At 33.2% G+C, this 20,016-nt stretch overlaps 1 protein-coding gene across 1 annotated transcript in view; it reads right to left on the bottom strand.

Annotated features, from left to right (window-relative positions):
- HTR2C (5-hydroxytryptamine receptor 2C) overlaps nucleotides 1–16,902 on the bottom strand; it is a 200,049-nt gene extending 183,147 nt beyond the window's left edge. Inside the window, exons 1-2 of the mRNA XM_011374359.1 lie at nucleotides 16,868–16,902; nucleotides 10,208–10,521 (exon numbers count right to left, since the gene is read on the bottom strand). Coding sequence (XP_011372661.1) covers nucleotides 10,208–10,521; nucleotides 16,868–16,902 — 349 coding nt within the window. The remainder of the gene's footprint in view (nucleotides 1–10,207; nucleotides 10,522–16,867) is intronic.
- Between the last annotated feature and the right edge of the window lie 3,114 nt (nucleotides 16,903–20,016).

The following is a 20,016-nucleotide window of genomic DNA, read 5'->3' as shown; positions in this document are numbered from 1 at the left end:
TTTGCTTATTGTTTCTAGTAGAGTTCTTGTGGAGTCTAAAGGGTTTTATATAGAGAGAATCCATGTCATCTGCAAATAGTGACAGTTTGACTTCTTCGTTTCCTATTTGGATGCCTTTTATATTTTTCTTTAGCCTGATTGCACTTGCTTCGACCTCCAATGTTATATTGAATAGCAGGGGCGACAGTGGACAGCCTTGCCTTGTTTCTGATCTTAGGGAGAAGGTTTTTAGTTTTTCACCATTAAGGATAATGTTGGATGAGGGTTTGTCATATATGACCTGTATTATGTTAAGGTACTTTCCTTCTATACTGATTTTGTTAAGTGTTTTGATCATAAATGCATGCTGTATCTTATCAAAGGCTTTTTCTGCATCTATTGATATGATCATGATTCTTATTTTTTAATTTGTTTACGTGGTGTATCACTTTAATCGATTTGCGTATGTTGAACCATCCCTGTGTCCCTGGGATGAACCCCACTTGATCGTTGTGTATAATCTTTTTAATATGTTGCTGTATTCAGTTTGCTAGTATCTTATTTAAGATTTTTGCATCTGTGTTCCTGAGAGATATTGGTCTGTACTTCTCTCTTTTTTTATGTTATCTTTACCAGGTTTTCGTATCAGAATAATATTGGCCTCAAAAAATGAGTTGGGATGTATTGTCTCCTCTTCAAGATTTTGGAAGATTTTGAGGAGAATAAGTATTAAATCTTCTTTGAATGTTTGATAGAGTCACCGGTGAAGCCATCTGGTCCTGGACTTTTACTTTTGGTAGGTTTATGAGGATTGTTTCAATTTCCATACTGTTGATCTGTCCATTTAGATTTTCCAGATCTTCTTTATTCAGTCTAAGAAGATTGTATTTTTTGAAGTACTGGTCCATTCCTTCAAGATTATTAAATTTGTCATTATATACATTTTCATAGTATTCTTGCATGATCCTTTATATTTCTGTGATGTTAGTCGTAATTTCCCCTCTTTCATCCCTGATTTTGTTTATTTGTGTCTTTTCTCTTTTTTCTTTAGTGAGTCTAGCCAGGGGTTTGTCAGTTTTATTAACTTCTCAAAGAATCAGCTCCTTGTTGTATTTATTTTTTCTTTTTTTTTCAATTTCATTTATTTCTGTTCTAATTTTGCCATTTTTTTTTCCTTCTGCTGATTTTAGGCCTCATTTGTTCTTCCTTTTCTAGTTTTTTCAGATGAGGCATTAGGTTGTTTATTTGGGTTCGTTCTTGTTTTTGGAGATAGGCCTGTAATGATATGAACTTTCCTCTTATGACCGTTTTTGCCGTGTCCCAAAAGTTTTGATATGTTGTACTATCATTGTCATTCGTTTCTATGTATCTCTCGATCTCTTTTTATTTCTTCTCTGATCAGTCATTCTTCAGTAGCATGTTGTTTAATCTCCAGATACTTGTGGTTCTTCCTGCTTTCTTTTTGCAGTTGATCTCTAGTTTCAAAGCATTATGATCAGAGAATATGGTTGGTATGATTTCCATCCTTTTATGTTTGTTGAGGGTATCTCTGTGTCCCAGTATGTGGTCTATCCTTTAGAATGTTCCATGTGCACTAGAGAAGAATGTATAAGCAATTGTTTGGGGATAGAAAGCTCTGTAAATGTCAATTATGTCCAGTAGGTCTAACGTGTCATTTAAAGATGAGTTTTTCTTTATTGTTTTTCTGTTTGGATGATTTGTTCATATCCGCAGTGGAGTATTTAGATCCCCTAGTACGATTGTGTTTTGGTCCGTTTTTCCCTTTAGTTCTGTTACTAATCGCTTTACATATTTCAGGGCTCCTTAATTGAGAGCATAGGTATTAATAAGTGTTATGTCTTTTTGGTGCATGATTCCCTTTATCATTATGATATGTCCCTCAATATCTTTCTTTACCTTTTTTATTTTGAAGTTTATTTCATCTGATATTAGTTCCACTATTCCCGCATTTCTCTGAATGCCATTTGCTTGAAATATCATTTTCCACCCTTTCACTTTAAGTCTATATTTGTCTTTGGAGCTGAGATGTCTCCTGGAGGCAGCACATGGTTCAGTTTAGTTTTTTGATCCAATGTGCAACTCTGTGTCTTTTTATTGGTGAATTCGGTTCATTTACATTTTGGGTGATTATTGAAATAGGAGGTCTTCTTACAGCCATTTTATCTGTTGCTTTCTGGTAGCTTGGTGTTTCCATTGCTTCCTTGTCCTTGTGTTTCTGTTTTCTTTATTTTGATTGGGTTTTGTGTTATTTGCCTCTGGTTTTTGTTTTATGTTATTTACTTCCGTTTTGAATCTTTGGTGTGTGGTTACCATTACAAATATGAAAAGGATAGTTGTACACACACACACACACACACACACACACACACTGGTCCATTTTCTTCTGTGTGTCCATCATCTCCTTCCCCCTTTGCAAATTTGGATCTTCGATGCCTCCTCTTTTTCTGTCATTGTTTTCTCAGTTTGTCCCTATGTGTGCCGAATGATAATTACTATCTTGCTATAGCAATTCTCTTCTTATTATTTAAGCTTTTAATGCCCTATTCTTAGTAAGGTTACACTCTTCTGCTTCTATTTGCCTGTTAGTCACTTTACTCCTAATTATGTGTGTGTGTGTGTGTGTGTGTGTGTGTTTTGGATTTGTTATTTTGTTTTAGATGAGCTGACTCCTTTCAGTATTTCCTATAGTACAGGCCTTGTAGTGGAGAATTCCCTCGATTTTTGTATGTCTGGAAAGGTCTTATTTTCTCCTTCATACCTAAAGGAGAGCTTAGCTGGATACATTATGCTAAGATGGTAGTTCCTTTCACTGAATAGTGTAAATATTTAATTCTATTCCTTTCTGGCTTGTAAGGTTTGCACTGAGAATTCTGATGATAACTTAATGGGTTTTCCTTTACATATTATTGCCTTCTTTTCCCTGGCTGCCCTGAGAATTCGGTCTTTGTCGTTGATTTTTGATAACTTCAATACAATGTGTCTTGGTGAAGGCCTTTTGGGATTGAGATAATTGGGTGTTCTCTTGAGTTCTTGAATTCCAAGCTCCAGCTCTTAGATTTGGGATATTATCGTCCACTTTTTGTCTGAAAATGCTTTGTAGTCCCTGATCCTTTTCTTCACCTTTGGTAATGCCCATTATTCTTTGTTTCCTCTTCTGATAGTATCAGCTAGTTCTTGTATTTCTCTTTCATTATTTTTCATTCTTCAGTTTCTCTCTTCTGATTTATTTCTAGATTTCTGTCTTTGATATTACTGATCCTTTCCTCCATTTGGTTGACTCTATTTTCTAAGCTTGCTATTTCATTTTTCAACTATTGCAGTGTGTTCTTCATATTCAGAAGTTCTATTTGGTTCTTCGTGTGGTTCACACACACACACACACACACACATACACACACATAATTAGGAGTAAAGTGACTAACAGGCAAATAGAAGCAGAAGAGTGTAACCTTACTAAGAATAGGGCATTAAAAATAGGGTTTCGATCTCCTTGCTCTGGTCATTTAGTTGTTTTTTTTTTCATTTCCCTTATTTTTTTTTTTGATTTTTTTTGGTTTTCTTTGGTTTTTTTCAGAAGTACCAATCTGAATTCTCCGTCATTTAAGTCGCATATTTCTATGTCTGTAAGCTTATTTTCTGGAGGTTTTTCTCTTTCTTTTTGAGATGTCTTGTCGCCTCAGTTGTTCATGGTGTTTAAGGGACTATTTCTGCACCTGGGCATTAATGGACGTGTATTCTGTTGTTTTTCCACAAAAAAGTTGTATTATGTAAAAGTCTCTCTTTAGCCCGCTGCAACAAAGGTGCTTTTATTTTGGTTTCCAGTAGGTGGCGTCTAATCGTCTTGGATCTGTGCTTTATATAAAGCCTAAATGTCTTTTTTATTTTCTTGTACATATTCAATCACACTTGCTACTCTCAGTGTCAGTCCCTGTCAGTGTTAGCAACAATTCCATTCGTGTTTGCTGAGATTCCCCTGGGCTCCGCAGTGATCGGTCTCAGAGGGTATGGGTTGAGGGGCCCTCTGGGTTGGAGCTTGGGGGCTGAGGCTCAGCCTCGGTTTTGCAGCTGGGGCCAGTAAAAGTCAATTGTTGTTTCCCGCTTCTCTGCTTTCTGCCTTGATGTTTGGGCCCTGCTGCTGGCTGCTAGAAGTTGGGGCACTTCCAGGCAGCTGATCATGGAAGTCGCAGTACCTTCAACCCTCCCCCTCTTCCTGCAAGGAGTTCCAGTGGCTGAGAGAGGCAGAATTTTTATTTCTCTGAGTTCACCACCCGATCCCCGGGTTCTGACCTGTGGTAGCTCTTATGCACAGATCCCATGGTCAGACATGCTGGTGTGCAGTTTGGGTGTTTTTTGTTGAGTTTTAGATGTTCAGCCTATTGTTGTTTCAAGGAGAGAGATCTGGGCATGTCTCTCACTCTGCCATGTTTCTCTCAATTATCTCACATGTTTAATTTTCTAAGTGAAGTTTAATCAACTTATCTAACACCATAAAAAAGCTGTTGTAAGATACGTGACCAAACGATCGAAATATAAGACTTAAAACTGTAAAACTCCTAGAGGTAATAATGGAAAAAAATCTTCATAATACTGTTCTTGTCAATAACTTCATCAATATAACACCAAAAGCACAGGCAAAAAAAGTGAGACTACATCAGATTAACCAAAAAGTTTACACATAGCAAAGGAAACCATCAACAGAATGAAAAGGCAACTTGTGAAATAGGAGAAAATGTTTGCACACCACATTTCTGACAAAGTGTTAATTTCCAAAAATATATAAGGAATTCCTACGACTGAAGTTAAAAAAATCTAATAACCTAATTTAAAAATTAGCAAACCACGTGAATAGATATTTCTCTAAAGATGATGTACATATAGCCAATAAGCATATAGAATGCTCATCGTCACTAATTATCAGAGAAATGCAGATCAAAATCATAATAAGATATCATATCACCTCATACCCATCAGGATGGCTATTATCAAAAAAACAAGAAATAGCAAGTGTTGGAGAAGATGTGGAGAAAAGGGCACTCTTGTACACTGTTGTTGGGAATATAACATGGTGCAGTTGCTATAGGAAACAGTATGGAGGGTCCTCAAAAATTAAAAATAAAACTATTGCATGATCCAGCAATCTCACTTCTGGGTATTTATTGTAAAAAATTGAAATCAAAATCTTGAAGAGATATTAGCACTCCTATGTTCATTGCAGCACTATTCACAATAACTAAGATGTGGAAACGACCTAAATGTCCATCAACAGATGAATGGAAAAAATGTGAGATATATATATATGTATATATATACACACACATATATACATATATATTATATATTCCATTATATGTATATGTATTATATATAATCCATTATATCTATTCTGATATATATATAATTCCATTAATATATAATATAATATAAACACTTATACTGAGTATGATGTGTTAAAATCTCCCATTAGTAGAATCTATCCACATAAATGTATTTTGACGTATTCTTTAGTCTTTGCTTTATAAAGGGCACTGCTGTATTTGTTACTGGGGGCCTAGATATCTTTAACTGCTATATCTTTGTTGTTAATCATGTTTTTATCACAAATGATAATCCTTTTTACTTGTCTTAGTTATAAAAAAATCTTTTTTTTACTCTTACTGTTTTCTTTTTCACTTGAAATTTACTTTGTCAGATATCGAGATCACAATTTCTGTTTTCTTATTTTTGCCATTTGCTTGGTATAACTTTGTCCATCCCTTTATTTCTAGTTATTATAAAGCACTGAGTTTTAAGGGTTCCTCTTATATATACAGAATATATTTGGATCTTCTTTTTGCAAGCCACGTTAAAAATCTTTTATTTTCAATAGCGAGTTAGGTTCATTCAAGTTTACTGCCATTACTGATATGTTTATTTTCAACTCTGTCATATTATATCAGAGTATAATGTTGAGAGTATTATATTTAATTTTCTTGTGTTTCTTCCTCTACTTGATTTTTTTTTCTCTTCTATTAATTACATATCTTTTGATTTTAGGAAGGTTTGTATTTTTGCTCTAGTGTTTAACTTTATATCATGTTTATATCATATTTTATTCATATCATGTTTAATACTCTTAGATTCCTATATTCTTATTAAGTCTATTTCTCTGGTTTACCAGGATTCTTTGGTATCATTTAACTCTCACCTTTTGGTTATAGAAAAATCAATTAAAGCATTCTACTACCTGTTTCTTTTTTTCTTTCCTCTTTTCCCCATTTTCAGTTGCACTGTTTCTAATTTGTTGGAGTATATAATAAATAATATATGTTCTATAACAGTATTCTTCATCTCTTATGTCAATTTTGTTTTTGTCATAGCTCTAAAATTAAATATATTAAATACTCATCATCAGCCTTTTTGATGAAATTTTCCCAGGCTTTTCTTTGTTAATTGAATCCCATTCACTACTTAATTTCTTTTTTTTTCAGTTAATTTATTTATTTAAATTAGTTTCAAGTATACAGTACATTAGTTAGACATCTATACAATTCATAAAATGATTCTGCCAATTGCTCCCTCCCTCCCCTGGCCCTTCACTTAGCCAACATATTAATGCTAACTCCATTCCCTTGCCATGCTCCCCATTCCCATGATGATCTATCAACTACTAATTTGTACTTCTTTAAAACACTTCACCCCATTCTTCCAGCCCTCAACATCCCCTCCACTCTGTCACCAAATTGATCGTAGACATTCTTACAGGTATGGGGTTGTATCTCATTGTGGTTTTGATTTTCACTTTCTTAATAGCTGGTGAAGTTGATAATTGAATTGTACACTTGAAACCTATATAATTTTATTAACCAATGTCAACACAATAAATTCAATTTTAAAAAATCAATTAAAATATTTAATTAAAATATTATTTAGTTAATTATTTTTATTTATTTAATTATTTTTTCTTTTAAGAAATTTTAATTAAAATATTTTAATTAAAATTTCTTAAAATTAAATTTATTGTGTTGACATTGGTTAATAAAATTATATAAGTTTCAAGTGTACAATTCAATTATCAACTTCACTAGCTATTAGAAGAACGTGAATCAAAACCACAATGAGATACCACTCCATACCTGTAAGAATGGCTATGATCAACAATACAAATAACAAGTGTTAGAAAGGTTGTGGACAGGTACCCTCACACTGCTGGTGTGGATGTAAATTGGTACAGCCACTATGGAAAACTGTGGAGGTTCCTCAAAAAACTAAAAATGGCATTATCACATGACCCAGCAATCCCTCCTCTGGGTTTCTACCTCCCAAAATTGAAAACATTTATGCACAAAGATGTATATTTTAATTTAAAGTTTTACTTACATATAGTAAATTCATCCTCTTAAAATGCGTACTAGAATTTATAGTTGTTCAAATTTTGAGAAATATATATACTACCACCACAATGAAGATGTAGAACAGTTTCATAATATCAAAGCAAATGCCTATTTGGCGTCATCCTACCACCTTCAGCCCCTGAAAAGTAATGATCTCTTTTCTGTCTTTATAGATTTTTAAAAAATATATCCTAAAAATGTTTGTCTTTTAAAAAATATTTCTTGTTGTTGGTTTGCTTTGTTATTTTTGTTAATTGTGAGGCTAGTCCAATTCTCTTGTTCTTGTAAATTATTTCTTATTTTTGCCTGGAATCCTTAAAGATTTTTTCTTTATTTTACAAATCTAATGTCTCAGATATATCTCAGAGTTGATTGTTCCAGGTCACATTTCTGGTACTCGGTTGGCTTTATCAAACTGTAGATTCAGACTCTTTCACTTCGGGAAAACTTTCCTATAATTTTAAATATTAATTTGTTCCATTATTTTTTCAAGGATTCTCATTATACACACTTCTTTTTCTTTTTTTGCTGGTCTTTTGTCTCAGACACTTTCTTTCTGAATGCTTTTTCTTTTTTCTTTATCTCATCTTCATTCTTTGTTGATTCCCTGTTTTGCTTTAATGTTCCTTATTAAGTTTTTATATCAATTTATTCTCTAGGAACTTTTAATTGAATGTTCATTTCTGATACGATTTTATCTTTTTCTTCTATTTTATTGTCCTGGGTTCATCAACTTTTGCTTGACCAAATTTTTTTGTCCATTTCTTTTTTAGGTTTTAGATTTCTACTTCAAGGCATTTTTTTCATACCTTCAAATGACTGAGGAAATTTAATTTTGTTTGCAGTATTTTGTTATAATTTTCTTTTTCTTAGTAATTTTTTATTGCTGGAAATTTTTATCAAATGACTTTTTTATTCTCTTCTGCTTTCTTTTTATGGTAGCTTGGTATAGATTAAGATTGGTTGCATCTTTGAATTTGTATGAACATGATTGGCAGTTTATGAGTGGTTTCTAAGCTCAAGTGTGGCCTCTTCTCTCCATATAACGAAGTATGGTTTCTTTAAAGATGGCTTTTGGGGTACAGTGGAGGGGAGTAGGTTGTAGGGTTAATGCATCATTATATGCTGACTTATTTTTTGTCTTGTAAGTTGAAAAATTTTCCCTCTTTTTTCCCCTTAACTGTACTTTTTTTTTTTCAAAATTTATCTCTCTCTTTCTTTTTTTTACCCTTTTATAACTCCAAAGAGTTTCTTTTCCAAGACTGGTTTCTTGAGTCCGATGCACACTTCTAAATTATTCCCCTAAAGGCTGAGTTTCCAGAAAAACTTGAGAATTTTTGTAACCGGGGTAAACTTTCTTTTTTTTTTTTTTGCAATGATTGTAGATCAACCTTAAGCTTCTTGCTAGCTTTCTTCTCTCTTCCATGCAGTATTTCCCGAACTTCTCTTTCTCTACACAGCAGCATGTGTTGGGAACTTAATAGATATCTCATTGCAATCTCCTGTTTATTTTTCTGCTTAAAGATAATTTGGAATTTGGTCGTTCTCCAAATTTGGTGGTAGTATTGTGTAGTTTTATTTCTTCTTATTGTTCTTTACTATTTGGGTTGGGGGATGGATGTGTTAAATTTGTATTTAGGTTGATGACATTTTTGTATCATCCATATATTTTTCAAAGGATAAACTGGCTAAATGAAAGAGACACCACAAAATAAAGTATATCTTCTAAAGCAAATTAATTCCAGTAACCTTTCTAAAATAATTTGGGAGCTTGTGAGTGGTAAAATGCTCACTGAGCAGTTAAAATACTTATGCTTTGAGGTTAATGCATCATTAAAATAATAAAGATAAGAAAAGCATATTTTCTGAGAACACTATTTATAAAATGTTTATTGAGGTAATCTATTACTATTGTATATTTAGAGCAGGATGAATAATTTTTGTTTTGTGAAGATTTTCTACATCCAGTGATCTTCTGTTAGGATTTGAGAACTAGGTACACTTTCGATATTACTTCTTCTGGTCTAACTCCATTATACACTCCGGGGAACAAGAAGTCTATTTCACTCCTTTGTGAGATGAGCATATCAACAGTTAAGTTGAAACTCCAATTTCCCAATAAAGGCACTTTAAGTAATTTGATTGTTCATTATAACTATTAGCTAAAAACAAAATTTAGGTTAAAGAAATAGGACAAAGAGATGACAAAAAAATGAAAAGAAAAATTTAAAACCTCTCTAAAATCAATATATCAAAACTTTTCATGCTTGAATTTTTATTGCGATAATGTGACCTTGCACTTATATATTAGTAATTAATTTGTTATCCCCTGTCTCCTTATAAAAACATGAATTGTAGACTCCATGAAGAATAGCTATTATTGAATGCTTATTATGTGGTAAGCACTTTGCCAACATTTAAAAAAAATGGCTACTTAAAATATATCTATTAAAGATGATAGCCTCTTTGTCCTTCTTTGTATAAGAGATGGTACTAGGTATATATACTGTCCAGAACATAGGAGTGGGAGCACGCTTCTGTCACTGTCTCATTCTGTACATTGTAAGCCAACTATCATTATTTACAAATGACACTAAGCAATAGAGTAACTATGTATGATTTTAATATATTACAAAATGTTTGTTTTGCTTTTTAAAGACTGCTGATTTTTTAAATAATTATACACACATCCAATTCCTTTTATCACACAGTTTGCTTTTTTCTTCCTTTTCTAAATGATACGAGCAAAATATTTAACTTTATGAGTGTTTACTGTGATACCTGACACAAATTTATGATATAATCTAAGACTGAAAAATGAATAAAATTGAACTTACCATAAAGGATTGCAAGCAGAGACAGTGGCATGACAAGTAGTCCCACCAGCATATCAGCAATTGCTAGGGACATTAAGAAGTAATTGGTGGCATTGTGTAGTTTCTTTTCCAAGCTTACTGCCATGATAACTAGAATGTTGCCACCTATTGTCAAGATTATGATTATGATGATTGAAAGTGCTGGCCAGTTTTGTACCCCGTCTGGGAATTTGAAGCGTCCACCATCGGAGGTATTGAAAATGTCAGTTACTATAGCTGCAACTGGGCTCACAGAAATATCGCATTGCCAAACCAATAGGCCAATTAGGTGCACGCTGAAAATTAAGAAGAAAAACAATATTCAGGTATCTATTATGTTGCTTAAACCCGATAAATTGCTATACAAAACAATTATTTTTCCATCAACAATCATCATCATCGCCATTATTTCTAGTCTTCCAATTAAATTTCGGTGTTTTCTCTCTGTCCGAAGAGTATTAACTTTTATTGAGTCAGGCACTTAGCTTACCGAAATATGTATGTATAATTTCATTTGATCTCATACGACAACCTTGTGAGGTCAGTACTGACTTATATCCATTATGTAGATGAGAAGACTGAAGTTCAGAAATGGATGCGTTTTGCACATTATAAATTAGTTTCCCCCAATGATGATATGAAATTTATTTAAGTTATATACATTAAGTGTTCTCTCAAAGTGTATATTCTTAAATTGTCTAATAAACTAACATTTATTTTCCTTAATAAAATAGATAAGACAGACAAGCATATTCAATATTTCCTGCTTAAAATCAAAGATTATTATCTGTTAATGACTGTCTTATGTGTATTCTGTGTTCAATAATAGTTATTTAATGAACATTAAGCAGAGACTAGATTATAAGTAGTGGTTGTTAAGCTCTGATATTATTTACATGGGAGAAAATTTCCTCTACTGGTACAACATGTGCCGAACAATTTTCTGTGCATGAAAGTTAAAGTAAGATTCTTTCTGGAATTGGGGAGATGAAACATATGACATTAAAACATCCAAAGTCTATGCATTCTTTTTATTCATTTATTTTAATTAGTTTCAATTATACAGTACATTGGTTAGACACCTATATAGTTCATAAAACGATCCTCCCAATTTCTCCCTCCCTCCCCTGATCCTCCAACGTATTCATGTTAACTGCATTCCCTATGCCATGCTCCTAATCCCCATGACCAACCATCACCTACTAGTTTGTACTTCTTTAACTCTTCATCCCATTCTCCCAGGCCCCAAACCCTCCTCCCCTCTGTCCACCACCAAATAGTCCACTATATTTGTGGGTCTGTTTTAATTAGTTTGTTCTCTTTTTTCCTTAGATTCTGCATATAAGTAAAATCATATATTGTTTATCTTTCTCTGTCTGACTTAAATATCTTCTAGGTCCATCAGAGCAATATCTTTTTTCATCCTCTTCTTTTTAGTCTGTGCGTGTCTTTTAATCTGAAGTGAGTCTTTTGTAGGCAGCATATGTACAAGTCTTATTTTCTTATCCTTTCAGCCATTCTGTCTTTTGGTTGGAGCACTTAATTATTTTCCATTTAAGGTATTTATTGATAGGAATGTAGTTGTTACCATTCTTTATTCCTGTTTTTAATACATGTTTTTTTCTTCTTAAAGAAATCCCGCCAACATTTCCTGTAATAATGGCTTGATGGTGATAAGTTCCTTTAGCTTGCTTTTGTCTGAGAAGCTCTTCATCTGTCCTTCAACTCTAAATGTTAGCTTTGATGGATAAAGTATTCTTGGTTGTAAATCCTGGGTCGTCATCTTGTTGAATATTTTTTGCCAAGCCCTTCTGTCCTGCATAGTTTCTTTTGAGAAATCAGCTGCTGGTCTTATGGGTGTTCCCTTATAAGTAATGATCTGTTTTTCTCTTGCTGCTTATAATATTCTTTCTTTGTATTTAAATTTTGGCATTTTAATTATGATGTGTCTTGGTGTGGGCCTCTTTGGATCCCTGATTTTTGGAATTCTCTGAGTTTCCTGGGGTTTTATGTTCATTTCTTTTACCAGGTCAGGGAAGTTTTCCATTATTATTTCTTCAAACAGCTGTTCAACATCTCGATTTTCTTCAGTTATTTGGACCCTTAATTGTGTCTCATATGGTCCTTAGATTATTTTTATAGTCTTGGCATCTCATCTCTTGTCATTCTGATTGTGTGTCCTTGGCTTTCCAGTCCTCTAGATAAGGCATTTGATTCTTTTCTTTATTCACTTTGTTTATTCCTTTGTTTATTCTATTTAATGTACTTCTCATCTCAGATAATGTGTTCTTCATTTTAGACTGGTTCTCTTTTATAATTTCCATTTCCATTTTTATATTTTATATCTCTTTGTTGAAGTTCTCACTGAATTCATCTACATTTTGCTTAAGTTCATTGAGCATTCATCTAACTAGTGTTTTGAACTCTGCATCGGTTAGATTACTCGACTCCATTATATCTGGATCTCTGTTCTGTTTTTTCATATGGTTTCTGCTTCTTTGTCTTCCCATTTTGGCTGCCTTTCTGTGTCTGTATTAAGCAAAGTTCCTAAGTCTCCCGACCTTATTCGCATGGCTTTGTATAGTAGGTATTCAGTGGCACAGTTCTGAGAGAAGTTCAGCTGTGACCTAAATTTAGCCCAAGTCTCTACACCTCCGGGGTTACCTGTTAAATTTCAGCAAGCAATCCACAGATGCTATGCTTATAGTTTTCTCAAAAGGCCACACCAGAAACCGAGGCCAGCTGCCTCTAGTGTGAGTCTTGGTGCTGCTCAGCAAGGAGCACCTGACTTGCTGAGGATATACCTGATGTGGCTTGGGTTGGGCCGTGAGTTGGGGGAGGCGGGGTTTCAGGGAATCCTCTGGGCGGAGCGACCTCTGTTATCCAGTTTGATGATGTCTGGGCTATGACGATGCTTTGTCTGTGCACTGGGAGCGGGGAGGGCTCAACAAGGAACAATGGATACTGCCAGCACTTCTGTACAGAGTGAGTCTTGCCTAGGCCCTCACTCCGACAATGATTCCCTGTAAGTCTTTGGTGCCCTCTGTGCACAGCCGAATCAGCATTGGTGCTCAGAGTGAGCAAGTTCATCACCATGAAAATCTGCTCATGGATACGGCCCCTTTAAGAGTCTTTTGCCATTGCTGCTACTGCAGCCTCCATCTTCCTCAGCTGCTCAGGACCAGGCAGCTCTGTGTCCTTGCCCCGTCCTACCTTCTGCCATTGCAGGGTGATTTCTTGGATTTCTCTCTAGTTGTATGGCTTGTTCTCTAGATTTCAGGGAATTTTTTCTTGCTGTTGCTCCTTGTTTCCATCACAACTTTGATTTGGTTGCCAGAGGGATGAACAGAGCCTCTGTCATCTACGGTATTTTTTTCCCCTCTCTCCAAAGTCTATGCATTCTTTGCATAAATGCTTTCTATTTTACTATCTCATTCACTTGTTCTTTGAACTTAAAATATTATCTCTATACAGGAAAAATATGTGTGTTTTGATTGACTCATTGCTCATTATTATCAATTGTCAGAGAAACTTACAGCACTAAAAGTAGATGATTGTGATTATAATAATCATATCATATCTATACTATTATACGCACACACATTTACTCCCAGCATACTTTCTGAACCAAACTGGAACATTTAGCCTGGAAAATATAGGTATTATTTAAACTTCAGTAAAAATATTGTAATAATTTTCTTCCATATTTAAACATTATTTCTCTTAATATCTTGTAATATACTTCTATGTATTTTAAGATAATGAAGAAATCATGAAAATATTTTGATTTTCTCATTCTACAAGAGATAGAAAACTAATATTTCAGACATTTAGCTTAAAATTACTTCCTCATTAGTCAAAGCTAGCTGGTACTCTAAACAATATGGGGGAATAAGACATAAATAGTAATTTTTATCAAGTAATGAGAAGTAATTAGTAAATTCTTTCCAATGCAGGCCATATTATTTTCCCGCAACATAAAAAATAATACATGATTCAAGTAATCTATATAATTACTATTCTATGATTATGAATAGAAATTACTGAAATAAAGGACCAACTAAATAAAAGCAAGTTTTTTGCTCTCAGCTTTGATTATTCTGTCATTGTATTTATTTCATTGGACATAATGGCCAATATCCTGGCTACATGACCTCAATTATTTTTTTGACCAGTCACTTAACCTCTTAGAACATCAATTCCCTCATCCGGACAATGAGGATGACTTCTATCATATGACTAATGTGAAAATTAAATGATATGTGTAAAGTCCTGAAATAGTACTTTGTTATAATAGGTCTTCAGCAAATGTTGGAGCTTACCTTCTTTCTGTCTTCAAAGTTAAACAAAAGTATTTTATGGTAACTATACCCCAACTCATGTAGTTTAAAATTTGTCAAGAATTTAAGTTCTGATTTTATTTTAAGAAGATACCTTTTTATGCAGAACTGGGCTCAGTAATTTTAAAGCTGGGGTCTTTTCTGGTCTACATAATAAAAAAAATTGCCCTTCTGGTATTTAATTATTTTTCTGGTTTAAATTATCTGGTGACCATTTTAAGTAGTCCTACAAGGATTTATACTCACAAAAATATGCTTCTTCTTTAATTGTCAGTTACAGGACCACAAATATATTTATCCTTAAGCCTAAAGAATAAGGTCCTAACAGAATATGCAGTTCAACTTCACATTATTTAAGTAAATTGTGAAAACATCTAAATCCTTTCATATTTCTCTAAAAAGAGTAGAGTAATACACAATAAAATCATACATTACAAAAATACATGAAAAACTATGTCCAGTTATAAATTTTATAATTTGAGTATCTTAGAATTTGGAAGTAGAAAACCACTTCAAGAAGTCATCTTGCCTCCCTCTACTGGTCAGATACATATAAATTTTATTAAAGAGTCCATAAGACAAATATTGAATTAATGAGGAAGCTTGTAGAATTTTAATATATCTATTGTGAATTATAAAATAAAATAATGGTGCTGGGAAAGATCCTGAACAAGTATATTATTTCAGTTGTCTGGGTTTAGTTCAATTCGATTTAATAATTTCTTATTGAGTACTAATATGGGCAAAGTATTGTGAGTTTTATTGCAGTCCAATCCTATTTTCTATGGTTTTGTAATCAAGAATGGGGTATATTATAATTAAATTAAACCTAATTTCTAATATTTATATACTCACTGAAATATATACAGTTTTTTTTTACAAAATAGGAATAATTTATTTTTTGCTCTTAAAGCTTACATTAATTATTTTTATATCCACAGAAGGCTCAGAAAATTTGTACACAGAAATCACAAGTTCTCTCTGAACAATGCATATAATTTGTTCATTGCTACTAAATTTTAATGAAAATATAATTTTACATTCTTAGTAGATAAGCAAAATGATAATTTGATTTGAAAGTCTGAGTACATTTTAAAAAATCTACTGAATTTTCCCATGGCATATGACAATGAGTATTATTAGATATGAATTGTCCCTTGTTTCTCTTAATAGAATGGAAATAAAATGGATATGAATTCCTTAACTTCATACCAGAAAAATTTGGTGACTTTTAAAAGTCCTACATTTTGATATATAGACCAATGAGTATATATTGAATTGGCATAGATGCATGAAACATTTGTTCTTTCATTTTCTTATACCTGATTCTTTCTTTATCACTGTCCTTCATCCTTTACTTTTCCTGTCTCCTCTAGTCTTCTTGGAATCACATATCCTCGAGACTATCATCACTAAAATGTACAATGACATCTAAGATGGGCAACAATGGTGCATATTGCAGAAGAACCAATGTTGATATACTTTATATCTACACTACTCTGTAAACTTTTATCTTTGGTGAGCTCTTTCACCAAGAATCATAGAGGAGATTGTGTAGAAGTAAGGCAATGCAAGCCTTCTTCATCGTACTAGTCAGAATTTCAGAGCCCTAGATCGTATTTCAATGTCTCATTCCTCAAAGAGAAGGTTTAGAAAAAAAACAACCTTACATTTTTCCAATTTAAAAAGAAGATATGTCTGGATTAGATCATGTTTAAAATTGCCCAGTACTTGAATCCATATTTTTACTTATCCCCTTTATGTTACATTTTTTTGACTTTAGCTACTAGGCCATTATATCAAGATTGCCAAAAATGACATTGTTTTCTTCTGTCTAGCTACATACCTCAAACCTTACTCGTTGACTTCTGATACATTCTTTTGCAACCTCAAATATTCTTCATAAAACCAGAGACTTATAAAGACACTTTATTCTCTTGGCTGTTCAGTTCATTCAGGAAGAAAAAGGAAAAAAAATTCTTCTTATAAATATGTTTTAGCCATAAAGAAAGCTACCACAGGCATTGGAATTCTTTTTGATTTGAAGGTATTATTACATATTACTCACTTGTATACATGAGTGGCTGTGTTTAACTGGAATTCAAATAATTGGTTTTTTTTTTCCTATTTTTGGTTTTGAATAGGAAACACCCATAATATCAGTCTATTGTAATGAAACTCATTTATGCACATTGAGACAAATATACCTGAATGATCATAGAAAAGTCTTTTTAATATTTTTGAACAAACTATCATAACAAGTTATTATCTTTTAAAAAATAATAAGTAATGACATCCTTACAGGAATGAATGCACCACTTTCCTCATGTTGACCATAATTGCTTCAGTCTTAAGCAACAAAAGATTAAAATCGAGAAGAGAAAGTTTGAATTGAATTCATAAAGCCATCATTTCTGGGGAGAGAAAAAGAAAAAGAGAAAAAGAAAATTAGTTAAAAGTCCAAATAACTTGCATAACAACCAATGAAATAAACTTAAATATAGTTATTAAGTGATAAGAAACAATCAATACTAAATTTAGCAAATAGGTGAGTATCTTATATCATATAAGTGATAAAAATGGCAAAGAAAATATATTTTTCATTATTTACCAATATATAACCATCATAATTTTTCTAATATTTCTTGTTTATACTTTATTTATATGGGGCTTACACTACATTTCCTCCTGTTGGAGGACACATGGCTTCACATCAGTGTTTTGAGAAAGAAATTAAGAATATATGAATCAATTTGCAAACTGTTAGGGGGACATTTATGATCTAATTACTAAGTAAAAAGTCTGCATCTTATAGGAACATGGAAAACTAAAACAAGTGTTAAGTGTTTTTATAAAGTGAACATAATTTGTACATTTCTAACTCCTTTTCTTCAAAGGAAAGCCATCTGTATTTACATAGATAGCTTGATTTATACTTTTGCCCTAACCAAGAATAATCTCCAGAGGGCAGAAACAGGTTTATACCAAAATAAATGAGTTGGTCAAATTTACTATATTAAACATAGCAACCACCCTATATACCAACTAGTTATTATCCAACAAATAGTATATTAGAGCCAAGGGACACAGAATAATGCTGAAAATTGCAAACAAAGGGTCAGTTATCCTAGATAGTTGAAACAAAAACCTTTAGTTTCTTTTATTAAGAGGTGACAATGTATCTTCAAAGGTACTAGGGGGAAAAAACATGAAAACTCTCAAAAACTTTAAAGTTTTTCAAAGCGAGTACCTTGAATTTCTTTTTTTATTTATTCCTTTTAAATTTTTTAAAATTAAATTTATTGGGTGACAATGGTTAACAAAAATATATAAGTTTCAAGTGGACAATTCAATAATACATCATATATATATTGAATTGTGTGTTCACCACCCAAAGTTAAATTTCCTTCTGTCACCATATATTGGATGTCTTTTATCTTTATCTACCTCCCCCTTTCCCCTTCCCTATTTCCCTCTGGTAACCACTAATCTGTTTTCTGTGTCTATGACTTCTTGTTTGTTTGTCTTGTTCATTTGTTGCTTTCAATTTTATATTCCAAAGATGAGTGAAATCATATGGTTCTCAACTTTTCCTGTCTGACTTATTTTGCTTGGCATGATATTCTCAAAATCCATCCATGCTGTCCAAATAGCAGTATTTCATCTTTTCTTATGGCTGAGTAGTATTCCATTGTATATATGCACCACATCTTCTTTATCCAATCATCAATTGAGAGACACTTTGGTTGTTTCTATGTCTTGGACATAGTGGATAATACCGCAATGAACATAGGGGTACATATGTCTTTATGAAGAAATGTTCTTAAGTTTTTTGGATACATACTATAAGGTTAACTCAGAACATAGCCCCTCCACATACTCAGAAGACTGACAGCTGCCCAGCCAGCAGCCAAGGAAGGCAGTACATAAAGAGCTTTCAGTAGTGCCTACACCCAAGGAAGTTTTCTGCTGCTCCCATGGACATTATCTGTTCCTGTAACTAAGCAGCACATCTTTACTCCCATCTGTCTGAGAAGGCGGCTGCTCCCCCAATGAGATAACCTCTTTCCCTGTTTATGGGCATAAAAAACTCTGCTTGCACTTGGTCAGCAGTAGTTTTAATTCCTGCAGCTCCAACCGGGCCACTGCTGAAGCTTCCCTGCCTCATGAGTAACAAACGACATTTCTCACCCCTCTGGTCCTCTTGGTGGTTTTTCTGGAATATCCAAACTTAGATGCACGTTCCAGGCCTGGTGCTCTTGCATTACAGATATGCAAAGGAGAGATTTCTGGGTCATATGGTAATTTTATTCTTTAATTTTTTTGAGAAAATGTATACTGTTTTCTATAGTGGCTGTACTAATTTACATCCTCATCAGCAGTTTACAAGGGTTCCTTTTTACCCACGACTTCTCCACTTGTTATTACTTGTCATGCTGATAATAGCCATTCTAACAGGTGTGAGATGATATCTCATTGTGGTTTTGATTTGCATTTCTCCAATAGCTAGTGAAACTGAATATTTTTTCATATGTCTGTTCAACATTTATCTGTCTTCTTGGGAGAAGTGTCAGTTCAGGTCCTCTGCACATTTTTTAATTAGATTGTTTTTTTTTTTTTGGTAGAGTTATATAAGTTCTTTATATATTTTGGATATTAGCACCTTGTTAGAGGCTTTGTTTGCAAATATATTCCCCCATTCAGTTGGTTGTCTCTTTGTTTTGTTGATGGATTCTTTTGCTGTATAGAAGCTTTTTAGTTTGGTAGGGTCCCATTCATTTATTTTCGCTTTTACTTCTCTTGCTTTTGAGGCCAAATTCATAAAATACTCTCTAAATCCAAGGTCCATGAGTTTAGTACCTTCTTTTCTTCCATGCAATTTATTCTTTCAAGTCTTATATTTCGGTTTTTGATCCATTTTGGGTTAATTTTGGTGAATGGTGACAGAAGGCTGGTTTCATTCTTTAATATGTGGCTTTCCAATTTTCTAGCATTTATTGAAGAAGCTCTCTTTTCTCCATTGTATATTTTTGGCTCTTTTGTTGAAAATTATTTGCCAATATATATGGGTTTACTTCTGGACTCCCGATTCTGTTCCACTGGACTGTGTTTGTTTTTCTGCCAATACCATGCCATTTTGATTATTGTCTCTTTGTAGAATAATTTGATGTCAGGAAGTGTGATACCTCTGGCCTCATTTTGTTTCTCAGGATTACTTTGGCTAGTTAGGGTTTTTGTATTTCCATACAAATCTGATAATTTTTTGTTCTATTTCTTTAAATAATGCCACTGGGATTTTGATGGGAATTGCATTAAATTTGAATATTGCTTTGGGTAATATGGCCATATTAACTATGTTGATTCTTCCAATCCATGAACATGAAATATCCTTCCATTCCTTCTTCAGTTTCTCTTAATAATGTCTTGTAGTTTTCAGTGTATAGGTCCTTC

The sequence above is a fragment of the Pteropus vampyrus genome, unplaced genomic scaffold (genome assembly GCF_000151845.1).
Source record: "Pteropus vampyrus isolate Shadow unplaced genomic scaffold, Pvam_2.0 Scaffold244, whole genome shotgun sequence".
In the NCBI taxonomy this organism is placed as follows: domain Eukaryota; kingdom Metazoa; phylum Chordata; class Mammalia; order Chiroptera; family Pteropodidae; genus Pteropus; species Pteropus vampyrus.
Note: the sequence above shows the minus strand (reverse complement) of the source record. Positions and strands in the feature narration are given on the sequence as shown.